At 39.5% G+C, this 23,665-nt stretch overlaps 1 protein-coding gene across 1 annotated transcript; it reads left to right on the top strand. All coding sequences in view use genetic code 11, as the record gives it.

Annotated features, from left to right (window-relative positions):
- Nucleotides 1–2,143: 2,143 nt before the first annotated feature.
- Nucleotides 2,144–19,184, top strand: EGR_00684 (Solute carrier family 12 member; the record flags this gene model as incomplete). The annotated part of the gene is made up of 19 exons (XM_024489933.1): nt 2,144–2,206; nt 2,424–2,570; nt 3,339–3,524; nt 4,112–4,341; nt 8,618–8,820; nt 9,242–9,394; nt 10,498–10,596; nt 10,829–10,886; nt 10,957–11,075; nt 12,249–12,423; nt 13,864–13,962; nt 15,070–15,177; nt 15,560–15,759; nt 16,058–16,220; nt 16,467–16,579; nt 17,210–17,511; nt 17,607–17,879; nt 18,385–18,746; nt 18,959–19,184. 19 exons carry the CDS (start codon nt 2,144–2,146, stop codon nt 19,182–19,184), a joined length of 3,279 nt encoding a protein of 1,092 aa, XP_024355336.1.
- Nucleotides 19,185–23,665: the final 4,481 nt, after the last annotated feature.

Below are 23,665 nucleotides of genomic sequence, written 5' to 3'. Positions count from 1 at the left end.
TCCGCCTTATCATTCAATTTGCCCGATGTCCAGGGTTTGAATAATTTAAAAGCGTCCAGCTCATACAACTACTAAAAAATTTACAATTCTAAGGGCCTGGAAAATCTGCAGACGTTTGTAGCAGGCGACTTACTGTTGCAATCACACTTTATAGACACCGATGTTTTGAAAACATCAATTACGGCGGGTAGCCAACTAGGCAGACAAATATCCGTAGAGAATGAGGAGTGCGTAGAAGTGCGACACGTAGAGGCAAAATTCACAGCATCGTGGGTGGAAACGCGTGCTGAAGATGAAGTGACACTAGCACCCATCCACGAAAATGGCATTTCACGCGCGTCTTGATCATGCAATCATTGATTCGCCATCGCGCGACCAGCAGGCATAAACGTTCGAGGCGCACATATTTGTTAGCTCCTTCCCTCTTTTTCCCCCCTCTCTCTCTCTTTCCGCTTTTTTATAGCTGCTTCTCCATTAATTGTACCATTCACCAAAAATCGGCAACAAACCTTCTTCTAGGGTCTTATTTTTGGTAATGGGTTATTTGCTATTTCAGTTCATACTGGTTGGAGAAACTTATCTAGTTAAGCTTTAAAACCTAAGATGTTACCATGAATTAAAGCGGTTGTAGTGTGTAGCCGGAAGTGTTTTAAACAAACTTTCCAATGAAGACTTGAGTTCTTCATTTTTGACACAGACAATTGAATTTCTAATTTTGGGAATATTTTTAGTGCTGCGGATTACTAATTAATCTCCACCAATGCTATACGACGTACTTAATGCAAGATCTTACTAGTGTTGAAGATTAAGGACATACTATTAAATAGATCAGAAAAACTGGAATGTCTTTTATGTCTTATCAATTAAAAATATTCTCCATGTAACATCTTTAAATGTATGCCTCGGGGAGGGGTGGTAGGTTGCCATAAAGTTGCTAAGTCACCAGATTTTAAATAGGATTTAATGTGGCAGAAATGGCATGTACATTTGAAGGCAAATTGTAAAATCATTACTCAGATGAAATCTCACCCTTCTGTACTCTTGTTCAATGTTCAGTGGGGGATTTTAATTCTCAGCCAATCAGCATTTTCTATCTTTTATTTTGAAATGAAGTCAATGAGGTTTAGCATAAGAAAATAAAAGGAGAATCTGATATATGCGCAATAAGATTCCTTAGCTCATTTGACATTTTTAAATCGAACCAATGCGTTTCTGATGTCTACACAAGTGTAAGCAGTGGTGTTGAGCATAAGACAGTGCAAGTCGTCAGAGTGATTTGGCGCAACATACAGTGACCCGAAAAATTTGCACCACTGTTTATGTGCATATACTACAAAACACGAATAAATATGCGTCAGCCTGACTATATTTCCTGCCGTTCTCTTCTCCCCTTGTTTCGAACCCACCCTCATCTCGTCGCATAGCGCTCGAACCTGATAAATGTGATTCCGGTTTGTACGCTTTACAAGGCAACTTCGATTCAATTCGGAGTGTGTTGAACAAATCTGCTATCTTTCCTAAAATTTGCTCCATATTACTGGGAAAGGTTGTCGTATGCAGTAGCGGAACCCACAAATGGTTGAAAAAATTAAATTATTTTGATGAGTCCCTGTGGTACAGATGCATATCACAGATGCAGTACATTCGGGTGGAGGAGACCCCCTATTCTTGCTAATGGAGCATTGAGTGTCACAATTGTTCTGGGTAATTAGAGATGAACGTAGTGGAAGCAACGGGCAGCAATGATTTACGTAAAAGTAACGCGGTTGACAGATGAATGTTTACTGATTGTCTGGCTGATCAGTCTGTAGGGGGGAATGGGTTTTGTATTGGAACGTTTGTTAAATAAACAAGTAAATCATTGGTTATTCCCAAAGGATTCACTCACCACCCCTCCACCACCCATACTAACACATTCACACACAGACATACATACATCCCCCACTCACACCACTGAGGCACCCCTTCACCCTCAAGGCCATGCATGCTTTGTGAGGTGAGTGAACTGCAGAGTTGTTTGTTCTGAATGAAAGTGTTCACGTGCTGACAACCAAAGAGTGATTGCGACTGCAATCACCATCTGCTTGGTGCAGCACAACTGAAAGGTGTATAAGAAAAACGTCTTCTTCAGAAACAGTCACAAATGGTTAACCGTTTGGAGGAGAGTCTTCTTCTCACAAAGAAAACAAACAGTCGAGAAGTAGAAGTGCGGTAGCAACGGAAGTATCAAAAGGTAGGCTGCTTACTTGTGGAGACAAGGAAGTGTACGAAAGATCCATAGAAAAAAGCCTCTCAATAGGATAAAATTGTGTTGTGCTTTGTAATTTTAATTTCCTACTGTAGGTAACTGAAGAGACCTTCGTTTTATCCTTTTCAAATATTTGAATAGCCCATACTGTCTCCTTTTTTACCATCCTTTGTAGAAACAAAAACTTGGAACGTTCTTAGGCGTCTTCTTACCATGTATTCAAAACATATTTGGCGTCCTCCTCTTCGTGCGTATGCCCTGGATCGCAGGAGTGGCGGGTGGTTTACAGTTTTTCCTCATGGTTGGATTCTGTTGTGTCTGTGTGAGTTTCAGGTCTTCTTAGGATTCTCACCTCGTCTTATCTTCCTTCTAACTACAAGTTGAGACTCTGAAAAAGTCCTGATCTGAAGTTAAGGGTTTCATTGTATACAGAAATCGAGAATTTTGATTTTTTTACATCTCTAATGCAATGCCTTAGTCAACTCTGTGTTTATGGAATCCTCTTTCTAACTTTCTTCATGAGCTAATGTAAATTATTGTCTAAATATTTTGTCTTGTTCAGATGTGCAAGCAGATACCTTTATCATAATTCATAATTATTTGAACTGTGAATGCGACGACGATCACGTGCCTGGTCGTGATGACCGCAGCTGAAATGAACCTGTCTGATGTAGACTGTTTATTCGGACACGAAAATTTACGCCTCATATACGTTTCCACCTAATTGAATAATTCTACGTGATCACAGCAAATGGGTGTGTTATGTACAAGCATTAGCTTGAAAATTGACGTTTGGGTAGAAATAATTGTGCAGTGTGCATATGGACGATGCTTTGGTCGCACTAATCTCCACATCTAAGCCGCTTCTAAATACACTAGAAAGCATAAGAATGTGAGCATAACTTTATTATTAATGTACATAGGGCTGGAAAAGTTCGTTAATTAGGTGGTATAACCAAAGATCCACGCCACGGGCGTTCGGGGGCAAGATGTGGGCGACTCCTGCATTTACGCAGGACACTTTTCATCCTGTCACAAGCAAGCAGTGGTTTTCCGATAGAATATGTAACGGTGTGGATTTTCTCACCAGACAACCATCACCACTCTAAGTATGTCTGCTATCGCTACAAACGGAAAAGTTCCAGCTGGCGGTTCATACTTCATGATATCGCGGTCCATCGGTCCAGAATTTGGCGGCGCTGTGGGAATTCTCTTCTATCTTGGCACTTCAATGGCAGCCGCTATGTATCTAGTTGGATCTGTTGAAGTCTTTCTAGTAAGTTCCTTAGGGAATTACTGTTATGACTTCGTATGCCTTGCAGAATTCATTGATTAGTTTAAACCCGTTCTTGTCTTGATGACTATAAATGAGACGTATAGTATTTTTATTGCCTACCTTCAAGCAAAGTCTTATTACTTTGGTGCTAAGAAATTGTAATTTTTCCACAATCCTAATCCATACACCGTTAATTTGCAAGATAACCTTGAGATTCTGTAGCACGAAATTAAGCAGGTCATATATGTGGATATTTTCTGGGGTCAAAATAAACATTTCCACGCATGCGCGTAGTGTGAATTGGCGGTGTCATGTAATTTCAGAAAACATCAAACCAACTGGTTTTAAATTTTAAAACGAACTTCTTTGGAATAGCAGAGGATAGATGTGTAATAGTTGATTCCGGTGCATCAGGTTGCTGGAGGATTAGCAGTGCGGAAAAACGTGTTTTACATCGTCGCAGAAACCCACTTTTAGTGCCTACTATTTATTTTTTTTATTCAATCACCACTTTTAACGATTGGCGATAATTAAATGCAGTCGCTTACCGCAGTGTTCACAATTTATGGTTTTTCTTCCCTGGGCAGAAATACGTTTGTCCTCAGGCATCTCTATTTGGCGACGTAAGTGACAGCGCCTCCCTGTTTAACAATACACGGGTGTACGGCACAATCCTGACTTTCCTCGTAATGGTCTGCGTCTTTATCGGCATACGTTTTGTAAGCAAATTCTCCGTACTCAGTCTGGCAGCTGTACTCTTATCTATTTTCTGCATCTACATTGGAATCTTTACTGCCAGTCCTGCCAGAAGTCCCTAGTAGGTCTATACTCTGTATTTTTTGCCTCTCCAAACCTCGGTTTACAAGTTTACCAATCTTGGTTTAAGATTTCGGAATTTTACGTTATGCACCTTTGTTCGATTTTGCAAGTTCATTTATTGTTGTCTATCAGTCTGTAACTGCCGTAGATAGTGAGAGTTTCCGTGATCTGGGTGACCGTGGTGAACGAGTTAAATTTCTTTTGCAGGTCTTTGCGGAACCGCATAATATCATATAAACTGTATCGATATACTTTCTACCTTATAAATCTTATTATGCACTATTTTTTACTATTCCTAATTTTTGTTTTATCCATTTATTAACTAAAAAATTTGCTGTGTTATTTTATTAAAACATTACTTCAATATCTCAAAACTGTTCTTATCTTTTCTTTCGAAAAAAATGCAAAAGCTTTCTTTACTTTTTTTTTGATTAAAGTGTTTTAGTTGTGGCTCTTAGTCCAACTTGACCACACAATAACTGTTGATGATAGTCACGACACCCATAGCCTACAGCGAAGAATTGGTGGTTTCAAAAGACAAATCCTTATTGCCAGCAATATTTACCAAGCAGTGTATTCATGTCTGTCAACGCCATACATATTTAATTGACATTTTGTTGCTTAAACCGCCCCCGCGTAGCGGTATGTTGAAACTGCTTGAGTTATCACGAGGTTGTGCCGCATGGATGGAATGAAAAGCGACATTTTAGTTTATTATATGGTTAATTAAATCGTTTATCTAAGGAAGCGATTACCATGCCCACATCTTAGAAATTTTATTATATTTTTACAATTTTTTCCAATAGGCTTTGTTCGATCACATTTATTTAGCGGTTTTGAAAAAGGGAATTCAGGTTAATTTAAATACACACTACGTAATTCTGTTTTTCGCATTGGATAATTTAACACCCCTGGCGATGATTGTTGTAATGACTTCACTGGTTTTATCTGTTGTTGTCACACATTTTTTAAGGTGTGACAAAGTTATTTTTAACTGAATTATTTTTTATTCATTTTAGCGCATTTTTACATTTTGACGACTTATCCATTAAGGAATATCCGTCAGACATTTTCTAATAATTTGATTTTTGTGTAGGCTTCGTCACAATCAAATTGACTAGTTGAAGCATCAACTTATGCCTCTATACAAGTTGGATGGTGGTAGAGCGTCTTTTATCAATAGTTTCGCCACGTGTTTTTTACCCAAAGAAGAGACAATGACATGATTACTTGTGGGAAATGCTAATAGTACTACTTAAGCATCGTGAACTGATATACTTTCAGTGCTAAAAGTTGCCTCTTTGTGTGTTTGCCACTGTAGCGCCCCAGGTCTTTCCTGATGATGTAAGAAGTCACGACACTATGGCTGAAAATGTATTACTGATGTACAGGAGGGTTGAGGGATGTACAATCCGCGAAGAATTAAGTGCCTTCTTAACCAACCGCATAGTTAAACAAACTGTCGAAACATTACATAGCCTGTCTCATCTTTTGGGCGTCGTCTCTAGCGCTTCCCTTGGTCAAATTCCCTTGTCGGCCATTATAATGTATTTGGTGTAGTACGAAAATCGCTTACAACCCGATCGGGTCGATCATCGAATTTCCCTACAAATGAGAAGGTATTTGGTCACGAAGTCACTAATTCCTCTTGGCATTTTCACCGGATTTCAGGTTTCTTTCTGTTTGGGAAGTGTATTGGGAGAGGGAGGAATGTGCTGGGCATCTCGTATGCCCATCGCTGTCCGTAAGAACACTAACCTAAAATAGTTTCGTGAGGATATGGTTTCACGTCAAATCCACTTTTCCACTTTTGTTCCCACTTCAGTGCTGCCCAGCTATATCTATTTGGGTTCTATTCAGCTATTAGAGATGTGGATGAAGTATCACGTATTCATTTAATTGACATCTTCATGTAAGCACCGTAGACAGATCAGTACCGAACTTTTCCAGATGGTTCACGGCTAGTGTCACTTCAGTTGTTAATAGCATTTACGCGGAACACGGAACTGAGATCATTGTCGAAAGCAGATATGGTTTTTGCCCCTTCTTTTAGGTGTCTTTACAAATTCTTTCACCTGCAAACAAAGCTCTTTTTCTGTAACATTAGGGCTAAGCATTCGGCAGCAGAATCATGGTAGTTTTCCTTTGAAATCGGGTTTGTTTACCACCGCCACCAATTTAGCGCCCATAATCCTCCCTGAATTCACAACAACATGGCCGAAAATGTATTACTAACGCGCAGGGGGGCTGTAACGCTAATGGCACGGTCCAAAAGCCGGGCCTGTGAGCGGAAGCAGAATCCGTTTAACTAACCGCAAAGCTAAACAAAACATCAAAGTATTAAGGGTACAATTATTTCATTCACTTGTAATAACTTGACGAATTTTACGATTGCGTGCGTTATTGGATTAAAGCTGTGCCACCTTCAAGGTAGGGAATATTCATTTTAATTACAGGCCACCAAATCCGTCTTTGCATGAAAAGTATAGCCCTTATGTCTGGTTGGAAATTAGAAGCAATTGGGCTGAAATGCGTGGGCAATGCTTGTATGGACTTAGAGGTGTTGTATGTTAGCCGAAAGTGCGTTTCGATAAGTTTGAATGACTAGATTGCGTCCAAACACCATTTGTTAATCTTCTAAACATGAAGTAATTGAAGCTTAAATGTGCTGAAATACTTCATATTGAAGCAAAGGTTATAAAGTGGCTTGAAATGCTTCCAGTGATGATTAGTACCTTAATTAAATCCAAAACATTTTGTAGTTACTTCACTTCTGAAGTTTTGTCTTCCTTTAATGGATCTATCCGTCAAATTTTCTACCTAGCTTTATACCTTCAGCCCCTTTTTCAAAATATTTTTCTCTTCGATGCAGTATTTGGTGTTGAGCATGCACCGGTGCTCGGTTTTGCCTGAATTGTCAACTTATTTACTGGTCATGTTTATTCATCCCTAACGGTGATTTCAACCAGAGGTAAAGTCGAATTTCTTCTTGCCGAGGAATCGTTTAAGTGGAGGGGCATATTGTTCTGGGCTCTGCTCAAAATAGTCTTTAATACCACAATTGACTCAATGGGTTACTTACTGCGACATCAAAATGGATGAATATCTACAATGGTAAGATAGGTATCTTTAATACCGAGCAGTCTAAATAACTTGCTCCGATCAAATTCACACCCTTCTGATTTGTCTTATGTAAATAAGCATTTTAAAATTTCGAATCTTGTTCTAGCATTTGCTTCCTCGAAAGGATGTTTTAGAATCTGTACAATAATGCGCGAAAGAAATAAATAAATATTCCATAAATGTTGTTTCATGCTCTATTTTCAGGCTTTTCTCGTGTTTATATCATCAATTTATCAGCTTTCACCAACGTGGAAGTAAAAGTTCAGTGGTATAGTTGACATCTACTTTTTTTCCAGGCTACAAACTGACATGGACCAAAAAGTGGAAACGTTTACTACCAAAAGTTTTTCCTTGCTATTCTATTTGCGATGGAGGATTTTTATTTTTGCTCTCAGGCAACTTTTTTGCTTGATGCATAAATATATTTTTTCCGCCTTTTTGGCCGACCGATATTTCATATAATACTTTGATCGTTTGTTTAACTCTCAGGTTTTGGTAATGGGCTAATCTAGGCCTCGGTATTGTACCTCCACCGGGTGACTTGGCCCCTGGGTTATATCAGTAGTTCACAAGCCCTTCTGTACGTCGGCGAAACATATTCCGCCCGAGTATTAAGTCTTTTTTCGTCTTCAGAGCAGTCTTGGAGCGCTAAATCACCATTAATTTTGCTAATCTAGTTATGTCCACCCACTTAGGCTAATAGATATGAGTTTTTATAGTTTGAAAACGGCTTTAAGCATTGTCTTCTGAAAGTTACCTTCCATAAAGCGAATGTTTCCGCTGTAGCGCTCGAATGCCTTCCAAAGACGACCATTAAAACAGGATCTCAAAAGGTGTCCAGTGGTAATAAAAACAAGTATATGTATGTGGAAAGACTCTTGACAATCTAATAACTCAAGATTTTTTCTGCTTTCGGTGTTGCTATTTGCCATGTCAGTGTACCAGAGATAGTGTTACATTGCCACACGGGTCCTCTAGACGGCGAAATATCAAAGACGGCCATTATTAGGATGATTCTAATGTAAATTAACATTTCTCACTTAAAAATCACTTCATTTTGGTGATTTGTATTTTGAAAAATAAATTTCTAATAGTATTAACTGGATTATTAATTTCAGTGGTACTGATTATCCTTCCTCCCTTGCATTCAGTGTATGTGCTCTTGGAGGTCGCCTGATTGCCAAATCACGGATACTCGAGAATGGGGCGTTGCAATGTCACAAGAATATCACTGGCCCTCTTTATCAACTCTACTGTGGCCGGAACAATTCTTTTGATGCATGTGAATTTTTTAACTCCAATAATGTTACTGAATTCCCCGCCATTCCAGGTCTTGCCTCTAATATGTTCTATGGTAAGCTTTCATTTACTAATCTGGGGTTGGGTTTTTTTATCGTTCGCCTGGAACATAAATGTTTGCTGCGGTAGAATTGATCAAATTACCCTACGCTTTGGCAAACAAAATAGAAATAGTCTCTGATTTGTTTTTGTGTAGTAGATCTGTATCATCTCCTGGTTCTCATATAAGCTATACTAATCCTTTATTTACTGGTGCATTACGATTCTGTAGCCTAAATTCTACTGTTTTTCAGTTAAAATTTGCAAATAGGCTTTTTTTGTCACATAATTAATATTAAATGTCTAAAAAGAAAGAAATAAACCACTTTTATGGAACGCCAAATGCACAAAGCAAAATCAGCATTCGTCCACCCCCAAATGAATATAATAGAGGTCGATAGAGCAGATTACTTAACAATGCTTCTGCATTACTTTAGAAAATGTTCTCACCTCTTATTATCGAGAAGCAGGCCAAGCATATGATGATATTAGTTTTCCGCCCAGCGCTGAATATGGCCAAGCATCTGCAATTGCTGATATCACCACAAGCTTTACCATCTTGCTCGCCATCTTCTTTCCCTCCGTCACTGGTAAGTTCGCCCGAATTCTTAAACCTTTGGATCGGACTTCTCAGTATCATTTGACATTAATAAATTGCGAGAGCAATTCGATGTGTCAAGAATAGCAAATCACGTATCCAGAATAGGTCTCTAGGCCCTTAAACGTGTACCTAGGGATCTAGCTGATGCACACAAATTAAACAGGCCCATCATGAACCCTAGATCTATCGGTCGAATCCAGATTTTCTGTTTCCCCTCCAACTGTTGCTCTTTTGTCCTTCTGAACCAACTTTTGTGCTTTTTTTGGCTCTTCATAGCTGCAACTGAGCGTCAGATGTACTTTTCATTTGCAGCGGTACAGCGTTGTTAGAGCTTATTAACTCAACCACCGAAAATCACAGTGGGGAATATTTTACCCTTACTAAGCAGGCACGTCGGATACGATTAATTTCATTTCGCATTGCATCTGTTGTTTGTACAGAGAGGCGTTTGACACTACACTGTCAGCTATTTCGATCCTCCGATGACAACGCCTTTTTCACCTGTCCTACCAGGCAAAAAGTCACACATTGTGTCCAAATTTGATTGGTCACAAGTTCGTCCACTTTTAAGGGTTTAACAGTAATGCGAGTGTTTTTGAGGTCCTTCATTGCGTTAAATAAAGACAATTAAGGGAAAAACATCAGCGGGTCTCATCAACATGGACCGATTTTGTTGGGCTCCCAGAGGCTTTAATTCATGTACACTTACAGGCTCCTAATTAAACCGCCACAAAGGATGAACTGCTTATTTCGTCTTTCTATAACTGGTTCTATTATCTCTTCTTTTAATTTACTTTCTTTGCAAAATGACATTTTCCTTTACACTTACCGCTGACCCGCGAAAAAGATAACTCATGATAAATGACATGGGTATTGCAAAACGGACGTATCGCACTATCTGAAACGGTAGTTTTTTTTCCACACCTACAATTGGGAAATTCCAACTTTTTGTTCGAGTTGTTAGAGAAACTAGAAGAGCATAAATGGAGAGAAAATTGCATAACTTTATAAGCAAATTTGTGATTTATTTTGATGATCTGATTATTCAATTACATCGAACACTGCCTACTGTTTCTTTGCTCCATTTTACAGGTCTGATGGCAGGTTCCAACCGATCTGGCGATTTGGCAAACCCTCAATTTTCCATTCCTGTTGGAACGCTTTGTGCCGTTATGGTCACCAGTTTTGTGTGTATCCTTTTAAAATCGAATAACTTGTTTTATTTAGGATTTGAGAGAGACAGTTTTAGCAAAACTCTCTTAGAATTGTCGGACTTTGCTCCACTTTCTCAGGCAATTCGTCAGCTAAATTCGCTTTCCAGAAGTGAAATATGCCCTCAAACTTGATCCAACTACGTATTTACCATCTTGTCTCTACCAGTATCAGTATATTACAGATTTTCCTTGACTAAGCCTGCTAATAGATCTTTCAACGACCTTATTCTTTCCTGCTGTTGCCGATGGTCGTGTTCTTCGAGACAAGTAAGTCGGGGCTCTCTCGCTAAAATATAGCGAAATTACTCTGACGGATATATGAATTGTTCCACCTCAGGTTTGGTGAATCAATGGGCGGTGAAATGCTTGTCGCAGCACTGGCGTGGCCACATTATTGGGTCATTCGAATCGGCACTTTACTTGCAAGCATTGGAGCCGGTCTTCAGTGTCTTACAGGTAAATAAGCTCTTCGATTTCCGAAATACAAGCTTCATTACTTATTTTGTTTAAATCAGGTCGCCTTTTTTTCTTTTAATATTTATCATTGTAAGTAAGAAGGAATTTTGGTGAACTCAGTGGATATCCTAATAACTGAGATTAAGACGAAGTTCTTCAATCTTTGACTTGTATTCCTGACTTTCACAAAAGCTTGAAAACTTCAACCTTATTCAATGTTTTTGGAAAATTTTTAGCATTACTAAGTATGCAAGACAGAAAATTCTTTATTTTTCTTTCACAACAACCTAGCTGATTTGGTTTTGATGCAGTCAACTTCCTTTGGGGTACAACTTCGTCAATGTTGCACCAATTTTTGGTTTCATCACCACAATGCCTTTTTGAAAGCGCAATCACTGATTAATTACTGCCTTGGCATCGGCATTACGGGGAAATCTTTACCCTTTAAGGTTGTTTTGAATTAAGTACGAGGGTGGAATTAGACAGCTCTAAATTTGAGTTAAAAGTGGATTTTCAACAATCCTCCCCCTATCTGCCTTGGGATCTTAGTTGTGTGGAGGCGGGTGATTTTCGGTAAAAACAAATTCCTTGACAGTAATATAAACGCTCACATTGCATTCACTTTTTGGAAGTAGGTCTTATAAGTAGAGAACGTTTTTACTCAGCTTTTCTCTTGTCAGTTTAACGGATATTTATCGTCACTTAGAGTCCAAAATTAATCCGATTCTTGAAACAAGTTCAATGAAGTTTTTTGGCTAAATTATAGATGAATCCATGGTTAATTACGTGGTTTCCAAACTGAGCTGATGCTTCGGACAACCTGTCCATTCCCATAATTGTGTGGGGAAAGCAGGTTTTCTTTGATTAGACTCGAGGTAATCTCTAGTCTAAGGCTGCAAAACTAGTTACAAGGCACCTTAAAAGTGACCAATCGTCCCTTCTTCCATTTTCAGCTTTTCTTTAGTGACTGTAAAAGTGTGATAATGCTTGAAAGACTGTATTCTTGTAAATCACTGTCTTGTGCCAACTATGCGCAACCCAATTTTTAATGTTCTTTACCTTTCACAAGCGTGTGCTTCGGTAGAAAATCATCAACGCTTCTCCAGATTATTCACCTTGAACTATTTTTCTAAGATAGCAACTACCTGCCAATAATTTTCCTCACTGTTATAGGAGCGCCCCGTCTACTGCAAGCAATTGCTCAAGACGAAGTTATTTCCTTCCTCTCTATCTTCAAGGTGGTTACAAAACGCGGTGAACCGTTGCGCGCCCAATTACTTACCTATGCTATCAGCCAGGGTGCAGTTTTAATTGCCTCAATCGATGCTATCACGCCCCTGATTACTATGTAAGTTGGAAACATACACACCTACGTAAAAATTAGGTTAGCTGCCATACGCCGACAAATGGATTGTGTGCTGTAACCCAGACTTCTTGAACGCAGAGGTCTAGGGCGCATCACCTTCTTGCCGGTAATTTTCTATTCCCTCCTTCATGGTTATGACTACATTCTTGGTATAGCTGAAGCCGTTCCGGGAAAGAAACTTTACTGACTGCCTTATCTTTGGAAAAAAGATATTAACTAGAACTCGGTTAGGATATTAGACATTTTTCGGTATTCCATCCCTATCCATTCATCGGCGAGGCATCGCATAATTGAAAGTCCTCAAAAAAATTTGACTTATTCTATGAATAATTTCGCAGCCCCGCCCCACTCCTTACTTCATTGGGACGGTGTTTTACTATTTTTAAGGATACTAAATAAATTTTTTTAGCCGCCCTTTTGCTCTCTTGGTGAAATTATTGCACTCACTTGTAATAAGTTGCCGAATTTTACTATTGCGTGTGTTATTGGATTGAAGCTATGCCACCTTCAGGGTAGGGAATATTCATTTTAATTACAGGCCACCAAATCCGTCTTTGCATGAAAAGTATAGCCCTTATGTCTGGTTGGAAATTAGAAGCAATTGGGCTGAAATGCGTGGGCAATGCTTGTATGGACTTAGAGGTGTTGTATGTTAGCCGAAAGTGCGTTTCGATAAGTTTGAATGACTAGATTGCGTCCAAACACCATTTGTTAATCTTCTAAACATGAAGTAATTGAAGCTTAAATGTGCTGAAATACTTCATGTAAATGCGGGTTAAATTCCATCCATTTTAATAACTACTGCTAATTACAAGGTGATTGTATGAACTTTCTTTAATTAATGGTTTGAAATTGGCAGGTTAGTTGAGTTTATGCCATTGGTGTATCCGACACTTGGGAATGCACAAATAATTTATTAAGGGATATAAATTAAAAGCACTTTGAATATGAATCCCACGTTTGTTGCTGTTAATTATTGTAGCTTCAACCGCCTTGCTACAATGGTCCTTATTTTCGAATAAGTTGCCTTAATTTAGTTCTGAGGAGGAATTCACTTTCCTACAAGCACTCTCTTCTTAACGTTCCTGTATCCAAATTTTGGATAGTTTAGCATGCCCATCAATCTCCATTAAGGCCAACTTGCCACAGGAACTAATCAAGAGAATAGCATTGCAAATCCTTTTAGAGAAGCTATTCTACAGTTCCATAACATTAAATCATGCAAATGTCCAGACTATCTAAATGTAGCAATTCAAATGACGCTTTGAAACAACCAATTCTCTAATGACATACTGAATTAGCAATATAATTCGTAAGGCGTCTCATTCAGCTAGGGAATTTCCCGCCATAATTGAGAATTCTCTTTCCCATCATCTGCTCTCCTGTCACTAATGATTAAAAAATTTTATTCGTATTCTTTAGGTTCTTCCTTCTCTGCTACGGGTTTGTCAATTTGGCCACGGCTTTGAACGACTACCTTAAGGAGCCTAGCTGGAGACCGCGATTTAAATACCACCATTGGTAAATTTGACGCTAAATTGTCTGGCATAGCCTCAAATGACATTAGTTGTATGGTTTATTGACTGTGTCGTGAATGGATAAGTTCTTACTTATCTTAAGGAATTCCCTTAAAAAAGTACACTGAATGAGAAATCCTGTTTTATGTTTTAATAAACAACTGAAGCCTTTTAAACGGTCAAATTAATCGACTGGGACTATGATTTTTGTAGCTCGGGTGTATTAGTTGTCAGAAAAGAGGTAAAATTTCCTAACTATAGCATCCAAGTCATCTTCGAAATCGTAATAAACTAAAATATTGTTAAAGACTGTTATGATTGAAGTACAGAGGGCCCGAAAGACCGGTAAAAGATTCCATGGTGCCACCATTCTTGTTCTAGACCGCTATACCATTCTCATTGTCATGCCGTCTAGTCGTCTATTTAGTCTTCGTTCGGTCACTGGAGACACTATTTATTCACACAATCCAAATTATCTACAAACAAACATCGTGGATGGCTCCATGATGAAAGCTTTCACATTGTTTATTTCCAGTGCCGTTTTATCTAGCCGCCCTGACGCGGGGTGTCCGCCGAAAATTGCTGCCCTTTTAACCTTTCTGTAGCGAGCCTTCGCAGACGCACTCATCTATGAAAGATTTTTAAAAAATTCAAGCTTAAATGCCGCTGCTTCTGATTCAGCCTCCCAAGCCTTTCCTATGATAGTATTAAGGTGTGCTAGAATGAACAGTCATGGAACCATGCTGCCAAGCTGAAGTGAAAATTACGGAGATCGAGGCATTCTTGTATTTTGGTATGCAGTTGACCGGAATGTCAAGTCGTTGCATAACAATAGTCAAATTTCGAATTGATTAAATAGTGCCTTTCATTTATACGGACAGTTGAACAATTAAATACATGCTTTTGGATGCCTACTATTCGTATTGAGTTTCTTTGACAATCAAATCAGATTGTTAAACTCCATAGGGGGGCAATATTGGATTGAATAGGTCTACTCTTTCTAACAAGATAGCATCAGAAGCAACGCTTAGTTGAATATATTTAGCAACAACTTAAGCAATCTAGCAGATATTAATGCAGCAGTTCTTCCTCCCATAAGGCTCTTATCTAGTGTCGGAGTTTGCATATGTCTCACTCTGATGTTCATCTCGAGCTGGTACTACGCCTTGGTTGCTTTGATCATTGCTGGTGGAATCTACAAATACATCGAATATATGGGGTAAGTGGAACATACATTTTCTCAGTTGGACTTTCCTTTACCTAAAATATAAGAAAAATGCACTCCATTGTGGCTGCCTCCTACTTTAGGATGTGCTGTGTTCAGTTTTTACTGACCAACAAAAAGTGAAACGTCAAACCAACTAAAGGTGGTATATGTGTGATGTGTTACCCTAGACACGTGCGAAGAAAGGAACACGTTTAATCGTGATTATAGATTGCTGAATATTTAATAAGTAAATTCTTTCGTTATGTTTAATATCTGCGTAAATGCTTGGATATGGATAAATTAATAACAAGCAATTGTTCAATTCCTTATCAGAATTTTGACTCTTTGCAGCTCTCAACATGGCTGATTGTGTTTTGTTTTTTGATAAATTTAGAGCTTCAAAGGAATGGGGCGACGCAACGCGAGGACTGCAATTTACCGCAGCAACTCGGGCTATTCTGGCTTTGGGTACAAAACCCATCCACACCAAAAATTGGCGGCCTCAGCTACTCGTCTACGTTCCTGTTAGAAACGACCTCTCAGTGGGTGAATCAAATCTGCTCCACCTCGTACGGCAATTAAAAGCTGGAAAAGGTAGAAACATCACACGTGATATGATCAGAGAATCCACTTCGTTTGCCTCAATTTTAAAGCTCTAGATATCAGATAGTGTGATTTATTTATGAATAGTTTTAGCACTGCTTTATCGGGTTGCGCGACATTTTTAAGGCTTTAAATGCATCCACACGGTCAAATTCTCACGACATTGGTGATATATAGTCATTTGATCTAGATCCTCTTTGAAAAATAGCATATTGCGCCAATATATGCCCTAAGTGAACCTAAAACGGTGTTGTTTATTGTGATTTTGTTTCAAATTTTCGTCTTTTAGGTCTGACTTTAGTGACAACAATTCTTGAGGGTGACATCTGTGCCAGAAAGGATGATGTAGAGTTCGTAAAAACTCAATTAGACGAACAGCTACTCAAATGTCGTGTTAAAGGACTTGCCAGCGTCATCGTCGCCCAGTCCGTCGCTGAGGGAATGAAAAATATGTAATTTTTTTCCCGTGATCATATTTGATAAGTCAGAAGTTGCTATTTATGTCGTAGCTGTACAATTTAACCACATTTTGATCGCTTTTAATGTTACAACCCACTTTTATGTAATATTTCAGCACTTAATCGAGCTACCTGTGTGTGCATATAGGAAATCTTTTTAATTTTTAATAACTTTTGAGTCATGCTTTTATCTTCTAGAAGGTTTATTTTGTAAATTATATAAATTGGACTACCCTTCAGGGTACAGTCCGCCGGCCTGGGGAATTTGCGGCACAATACAATCCTACTTACTTATCCAGAGGATTGGAGGCAAACTGAGGACAAGGAGAACTCTCGCTTACTGCAATTTACTTGTGAGTTTGCGTAAATTCCTGAAATATTTCATCTTCATCCTTTGGTGGTTGTCAGAGGGTCATATAGAAATGCCTATTGTACTTCCAGGCACAATCAAACTAGCGCTAATGACTACCGACGATGGTAGACTATCGGCAAACATTTTTACCCTTAAGTGAATCGTAATGTCCACTTTCATCACTAGATTTATACCTCTTCTTCGAGATCTATTTTTCAAAATCAAACTCATTAAATAAGTTAAAGGCGGAAGAAGGATGGGTAAAACCAAATCCCCGGTTGATATTGGCTTGAAGTTGAATAAATATTTTTCCCATGATCTACAAACAGCATTACTCATCTTTTTTTGCAAATAAAGTGAAATTGCAAAGTTTATCGCCTAATAGTTTTCATCCTAATCTCATGCATCGCGACCATTAAGCAGACGCATAAACTCCGAGGCAGTCATTAGGGGTTGCGTGATACTCCCTAATATTTAAAAGATAGTCAAATTGTCGAGCAATATTCAGTTGGCTGCCTTTTTCCCGAAAAACCAGTCTTTCGCATTTTCTTGTCTAAAAAAAGGAGTAGATAAAAAATCGTAAGTTTGTCATGAGCTCTAATGCATGGGGATGGTTTTTTTGTGACTTTAGCCATCTTAAGAACAGCACAAGCCTGCAGTCTGGCCATTCTAATGCCCCGATTCATTGAGGCTTTTCCCCAATCAAAGGATACTGCACTAACTGGTACTGTGGATCTCTGGTTCATTGTTCACGACGGTGGTATCCTGCTTCTCACGGCTTACCTTCTGCTCCGTAATCGGGTCTGGTGCAAGTGTCGTCTGCGTGTTTTTGTGGTCACTAGCGAGCCGGATCCGAACGGAGTGCTCAAGAACGTCATGACACGATTTATCTATGACCTACGCATCTCAGCTGAGGTGGAAATAGTCGAAATGGTAGGTTTTGTCACATGAAATATAGTGGGCTTCCTTAACAGCATATCCACTTTTACCTTCTGTGTTTTACCGCTCATTCCCTCCTCCGCTTTTAGTCTAAAACAGATATCTCAGCTTATGCGCTACAACGTACAGTTGCTGCTGATCAAAGGAGGGAACTACTTAAAGAGATGAAGTGTCAGGACGTTGCAGCAAAGAGCGATTTGCAGACAGTGATTGACGAGCACTATGTGGGCGTACGCGAAGGTGCTGATGGCGAGATCCCTGTTCCTCCAAAACCTACCAAAAAGGCTTCTATTTTTAAGGTCTTTATTAGCGGGCCTGCACAAGATTCCTCTGGAAATGCGATTTCCGAAGAACGAAGAGAAGTATGCTTCACTTGCTACTTTTAATTTTGTTAGTAAACAGAGTATATTGTAGTGGTTAAGGTCATTATCCCTTACGTAAAAGTTATAGCTTGTTTATAACAAAAGATGTTTGTGAGTTTGTTGAAAAAATTTCGAGTAACTTAGTTCTGCTTTCGGACATTTGCTTTCTGAAAACTTTTTAATGAAGCTTATTAATGGACTCTTTTTGCATCCTCCCAGCGTCGTAAAGCGGTATGTTTAATTAGTTGGTGCTTGCCTGCACTGTGTGTACATTCATGTTTTCATTTTTCCAATCACATTTTTATTAAACAAACGTCCAATTCTTACTGTTTCTATACAGTCAGGCTTTTGGCGGGCCCTACGTTAGGAGGCATTAATTCTCCTCCCCAAAATTTACTTTCTTATCTTCTATTTTTATTGACCACGGCCATCGTTAGTTCTTTTTAATGTAACACCATTAAGTAGTGCTAATTATAAGCTGCGGTCCCCTTTCTTTCAACTCCAGTCCAAGGGTAAAACAGATGTCAATCTACTGAATCCAGTAAGGGAAGTCAAGAAAGCTGGTGACGCTGATGACAGGAAGAAAGGGAATAAGGAGGAGAAGGGCGACGAGGGAGGACGGGAGAGTGAAGATGATAAAAAGAGTATGAACCAGCACAGTGTAACATTTGCCGAGGGAGTTGCTGGCATGAAGAAAAGTGGATCCCAAGATGGTAGCAATGGTGACACCCCCTCATCGGAAAACAGTACTCCAGCAAATCAACGCCTCAATGAATTCACATTCTCCCCTTCGGCTCTACGCGCTGCTATTACTGGCGAAGGGGAATCTGAAAATGCTGAAAGCGTTCACAATCTTTCCGGTAAAAAGTGCGTAATTATAGTACTTCTATCTACTTGTATTATACTTTCTGTCGTAATTTTTCGCTAGATGAGGCAGTTTGTGATAATTTGTATAGTATATACTTCAAAGTGAAAGGCACCTTATTGTTTCTGCCCTTATGGAAGAATCATTACCCAGAAAACGCAATTCTGTCTTTTTTGTAGTTAAACGTCTAATGAGCTTTGTGACTTAACTTTAGGACTTCGTCACCACGCCGATTGCATAGTGCGAAACGGTTGAACGAACTGATTGTAGAACGCTCGGCAGATGCAGCTGCGGTGCTTATTAATCTACCTGCGCTACCAAAGAGCCCGGGCTCGGAGTTTTACTACATGGAGTATGTGGAGACACTTACCGATGGTTTAAAACGCGTCATATTGATTCGCGGTTCAGGTCGTGAGGTGATCACGGCTTTTGCTGAGTAGATGCTTGGAGATGACAAAGAACGTATTATTGCCACTTTCCCATCCTGCTTCTATTCTCTCTCTCTCGTTCAACCGAGTTATCGAATACGGCTCGCGCAGATCCCAATATATATTCCAAGTCTTCGGCTGAATGTGCTTTACCAAGCAAACGCCGAATCAGATGCTCATTTAAACCCACTCTCATGATTACGTTTACTTTTAAACCTACACACGCCCACACACACCTGTCTATTGCATCTTTCCAACCCCATATGCCATTGTTCTACACTCAAAAATTCTAGGGCAGTCTTGCCTTCAAACTATACTAAGTATATTCCTTGTTTTGTGATTTGTGTATGTGACCCGTCAATCTCGCCACCACTTTTAGGATAGGTATGAAATACATCCAGAAAGACAGACAGAATAAACATGCTCATCTCCGCTGTTCATATTCGTCGTTTGGTTTTCTTATCATATGAAAGTCGCTGCTATTGGTAAGCCTCAAACCGTTAATTGTTTGTTAAGAGGCTAAGTTGTTTTATTTTGATCTTTTGATAAGTAACAAAGCACAGATAGATCTGTGATCGCTGAGCCGATCGTTTAGGATAGACGGCGCCCACGCCTCCCACTCAAATTGGTGAAGCGCTCAAATATCATAAATGCGGGGAGTTCATTGCAGAGCTGGCTCGTTGTCATAGTTGCATCGATAATTTGGAACTCAAAGAAGCCTTAATGCTAAGGCAGCCAAGTTACTTCGTCCACCATCAAGGTGTGCTATTAATCACTGACAGAAGTTCGGATTTTATAATACTTTGCAAGTTTTATTCACACAAACCCACCAAAACTCCTTCAATTATGTACTAAAATCTTGCCCTGAAGGCAGAAGTCATTTTTAACCTTGGCTCAAAATAAGTGCTTGTAAGGGCTGCGGGTTTGACTTGATGAGCAGCCGAAGTGAAAAATTCTCCTGATTCTTTGAGTCAATTATTACTACCACTAAAAGTACACCGATTGCGGCACTACTCGTTCATATTTCGAGATATCACGAATTTTTCTTGGCTGCGGTGAAGTTGTGGCCTTGGAGAGGTGAAATAAAGCTGTTCAGTTGTTTACCTGACGTGATACATGTGCGTGTGCGTGTGGGTGAGACGGAAATCGCACGATTTTCCATTCAGGTCATGTAAATTACTGCCATAGAACACATGCAATGTAAACACAAACGAACCATTCGCTTATTCAATTACCTCTGCACCACAGGACTTTTTGCCCCTTCCAAGCCCTTACTTCTCGGGTAAGTGTCAACTTTCAGGGTATTTAATAATAACTGGCATTACTTTTACAATCAAAGAAGGATGGTGGGACTATTTGTCCAGCTCGGCAAAAACCTGGTAGAACTAGAAGTTCCAGTTCATAGGCGGAACAGGGAGGCAAACAGGATGGTAAAAGACTCACATTCATGTAGAAGAACCCACCAAGCGAGGAATCTGGGAAGGTAACACCTGCTAATAGATTGGCTCCTTGAGTTGCCTCGAATCGTTACAAAGCTGGAAGTGTGCGTGTGGCCAAATTAAGCTCATTTCACATTTCATATTATTGTTTAAGCTACACTTGATCCTTCATCTGCTTTCATAGCCATCCGTGGCCCTGGTTCATAAACAAAGGACAATGGAAGACGTTTTTGGGCTTTTCTTGCCATTTTGTGCTCATTTTAGTCCCCCATGGCAAAAATGGACCTATTTAAGAAGCCGGTGGTGAGTCTGTACCTAATCAACCAAATTTTAAAGCTGCTATGTTAATTGTCTAGAAATTTTTAGCTCTTTCTTAACTAAAATCAGTATAGAACTATTGTGCCTAGGAACTTTCAAGAGGCAATAAGCTGGTATGCTTGGTGTTTTCTGATAGCCACTACGCCAAATGTACTGCTTTGGCATCGGTTTTGAATTCATTAGCGTGTTGGGCATTTGCTGAATGAAAGCATTAATCGCCTTGAACTGAATAAAATTGCTTACGTGGTTTGTGCTTCCAAAGGTAATTGTGTAAGCAGGATGGGGAAAATATTGTTTCCTTTACCTTAACCTGAGCAAAAAACAAAGTGTGCATTCCGTTCAAAAGTACAAAGTTCAGGCATTCAGCTTAGAGGTGTTTTACCGACACACTTTAGGTACAATATTGTCGTGTTATTCGGTAAAGACATGAAAATTTTGCAATGGTCATTCAAATGATGGAGAAATTTTGCAGTTAACTTGCGGTTACCGTTCAACTTGTGCTCCGCTAGATTTGTTTTTTGCAATAATTTTATCATTGCAGCCTTAAAATATACCACAAAATAAAACACGGCCCTTTTGGGCAAAATTGCAGGTCACAAGTGTCGGTAGCTGGAAAACACTCTGGTTAACAAGGTGGTGAGGAATGCGAGCTGTACCCGTAGTAGGCTCGGTGTCGCCCTCTTCCACTCTAGCCTTCATATTCTCGAAATGAGCGGATGAGTTGGATGTGGAAATACTTTATTGGGAAGTGATAAATAAGGGGGTACAGATATCACAATTCTTCTCGGGGGCCGATGGCGTTCCATCCATCGCGAGGTCCAATTCTACTGACCGCCTCGCTACTAGACATGCATAGCAGTAATGACATGGCAACATGATGCTGGTTAAAACCGCTTCATGACTGAATTAATAATTGAGGTGACGGTACTGCGCCACTCGAAATGTTGTGCCAACGCTTCCCTTGTGCTTTCAGACTTGACGCAGGATTATGCCAATCACGCCGACCCTTGAATATAACTAGCCAAGTTAATAAGGCTCCTGTGATGTGACAGTAGTCTGTTGGCAGGTAAAAATTAAAAAGAAGTTGTTACATCTTAGCACATATTAATGAAATCAAAAGGGTTTGGGAATTTCCCCATTTGGTTTGAGATAGCGCACATGTTTGACCCATGGAATTGCTTGAGACTATCTTCTTCCCCTTTTAGAGTAATTTAGTTAATAAAATTTAGTTTTTTTAGTTTAAATTTGTTTTGTTTGTCATAAAAGGGATCAAACGTTTACAGGATTAAAGGCGATAATCATTTTTGCATGTCTTAGGAATAAGTCGCCATAGTTGAGAAGTTTGCGTCAAATTTCTTTCTCTTTGGTAGCAATCAAAGCATGAGATCGGATCCCAATGTAATTATTAGTTTGAATAGAAAAAAAACTACTGAGAGGGTACTACTTATTGCAATAAGTTCTACGCTTCCCTCTTCCACCTCAGCCTTCACACCCTTGGAAAGAGGGGATGAGGTGGGTAGTGGTAAATATAGGGGCATGTTACCTCCTCGAGGGGGCTTGTGGAGCCCGCCCGGTTCGTCCTCACGAGGTTGATATGAGCTTGACGGCCTCTCGCTCGCAAGGCACATTCAAATAAACCTGGATTTATGCATATTTGCTTTAATTTGGGTTTATCCGTAAAGTCCATTTAGCGTCATTCGGTACAATAACTTCTCAGTGTACTTTTAAAACCGCATGAAGTTTAAACATGTGGATAGCCGTACACACGATTTAGCTGCACATTCCATAACGACAACATCACTGTATAGTACATGCAAGAAGCATTACTGAACTACTCCTCTCTTTTTGATCATAACCTCCCTTCCATGGTGACTCTTCTTCCATAATGTTTAACCGCATTACCTTTCCAAGGAGGACTCGCAGTGCCGTTTTAACAGCAGTGGTTAACTAGTCTGATCCGAATAAACCAAATCTCGACTTCGTTGCCGGGATACGGCACAGGAGACAGATCACTTCTGCGGATAGATAAATTTACGATATCAAAGGCACATCGACAATCAAGCCGATTTCGTATTTTGCGAAGGGATCAGTAAGTGTTGGAGATGGGCGAGACTTTAAAGTAGAGAAAACAATCCTTTTAAAAGAGTTTAGGAGTGGAGACTTACACCATGGAGCGAAACATAATATATTGAGGCATTTACATCAAGTCTGGCCTAGCATTGATGGCCGTAACCTTTATGGCACCTTTCATCAAAATGGCAGTTAACAGCACTGCTCTGTGCATGAAATACAGAGTGATACTTAAATTTCCTGTCAACCAAGCTATTAAACTAGCATTTCTCGAGAGTAGCAAAGGGTTCAGTTACTGAAAGTAATCCTTGTGAATAATATGGCGGTTTAAAAGGTGGTAGTCCAGCTGTTACTAACACTTGTCCGTGGTAGTGTCCATGCCACAGCACAGCTGTGATTAAGCCTAATCTCAGCCACCTGACTTGTTTATAACCTGTCCTAAATTTACACAAGCGACCGATCTTGCGAGAATGGTGAACACAACCATTCGTGGACTTTTTTTTTAGGAATTCCAGGAATCAGTCAAACTCTGATTGTTGAAGCGTTAATACAGTTTAACCTCCTGCTAAGTCGGACACCCTGATTTGGAAGAAGAGAAAACCTTATCAAAAATGACTGGTAGATATTAATGAAGACTGAGAGAGAGAGAGAGAGAGAGAGAGAGAA

The sequence above is a fragment of the Echinococcus granulosus genome (genome assembly GCF_000524195.1).
Source record: "Echinococcus granulosus chromosome Unknown EG_S00003, whole genome shotgun sequence".
In the NCBI taxonomy this organism is placed as follows: Eukaryota; Metazoa; Platyhelminthes; class Cestoda; order Cyclophyllidea; family Taeniidae; genus Echinococcus; species Echinococcus granulosus.
This window is presented reverse-complemented; position numbering and strand designations above follow the sequence as displayed.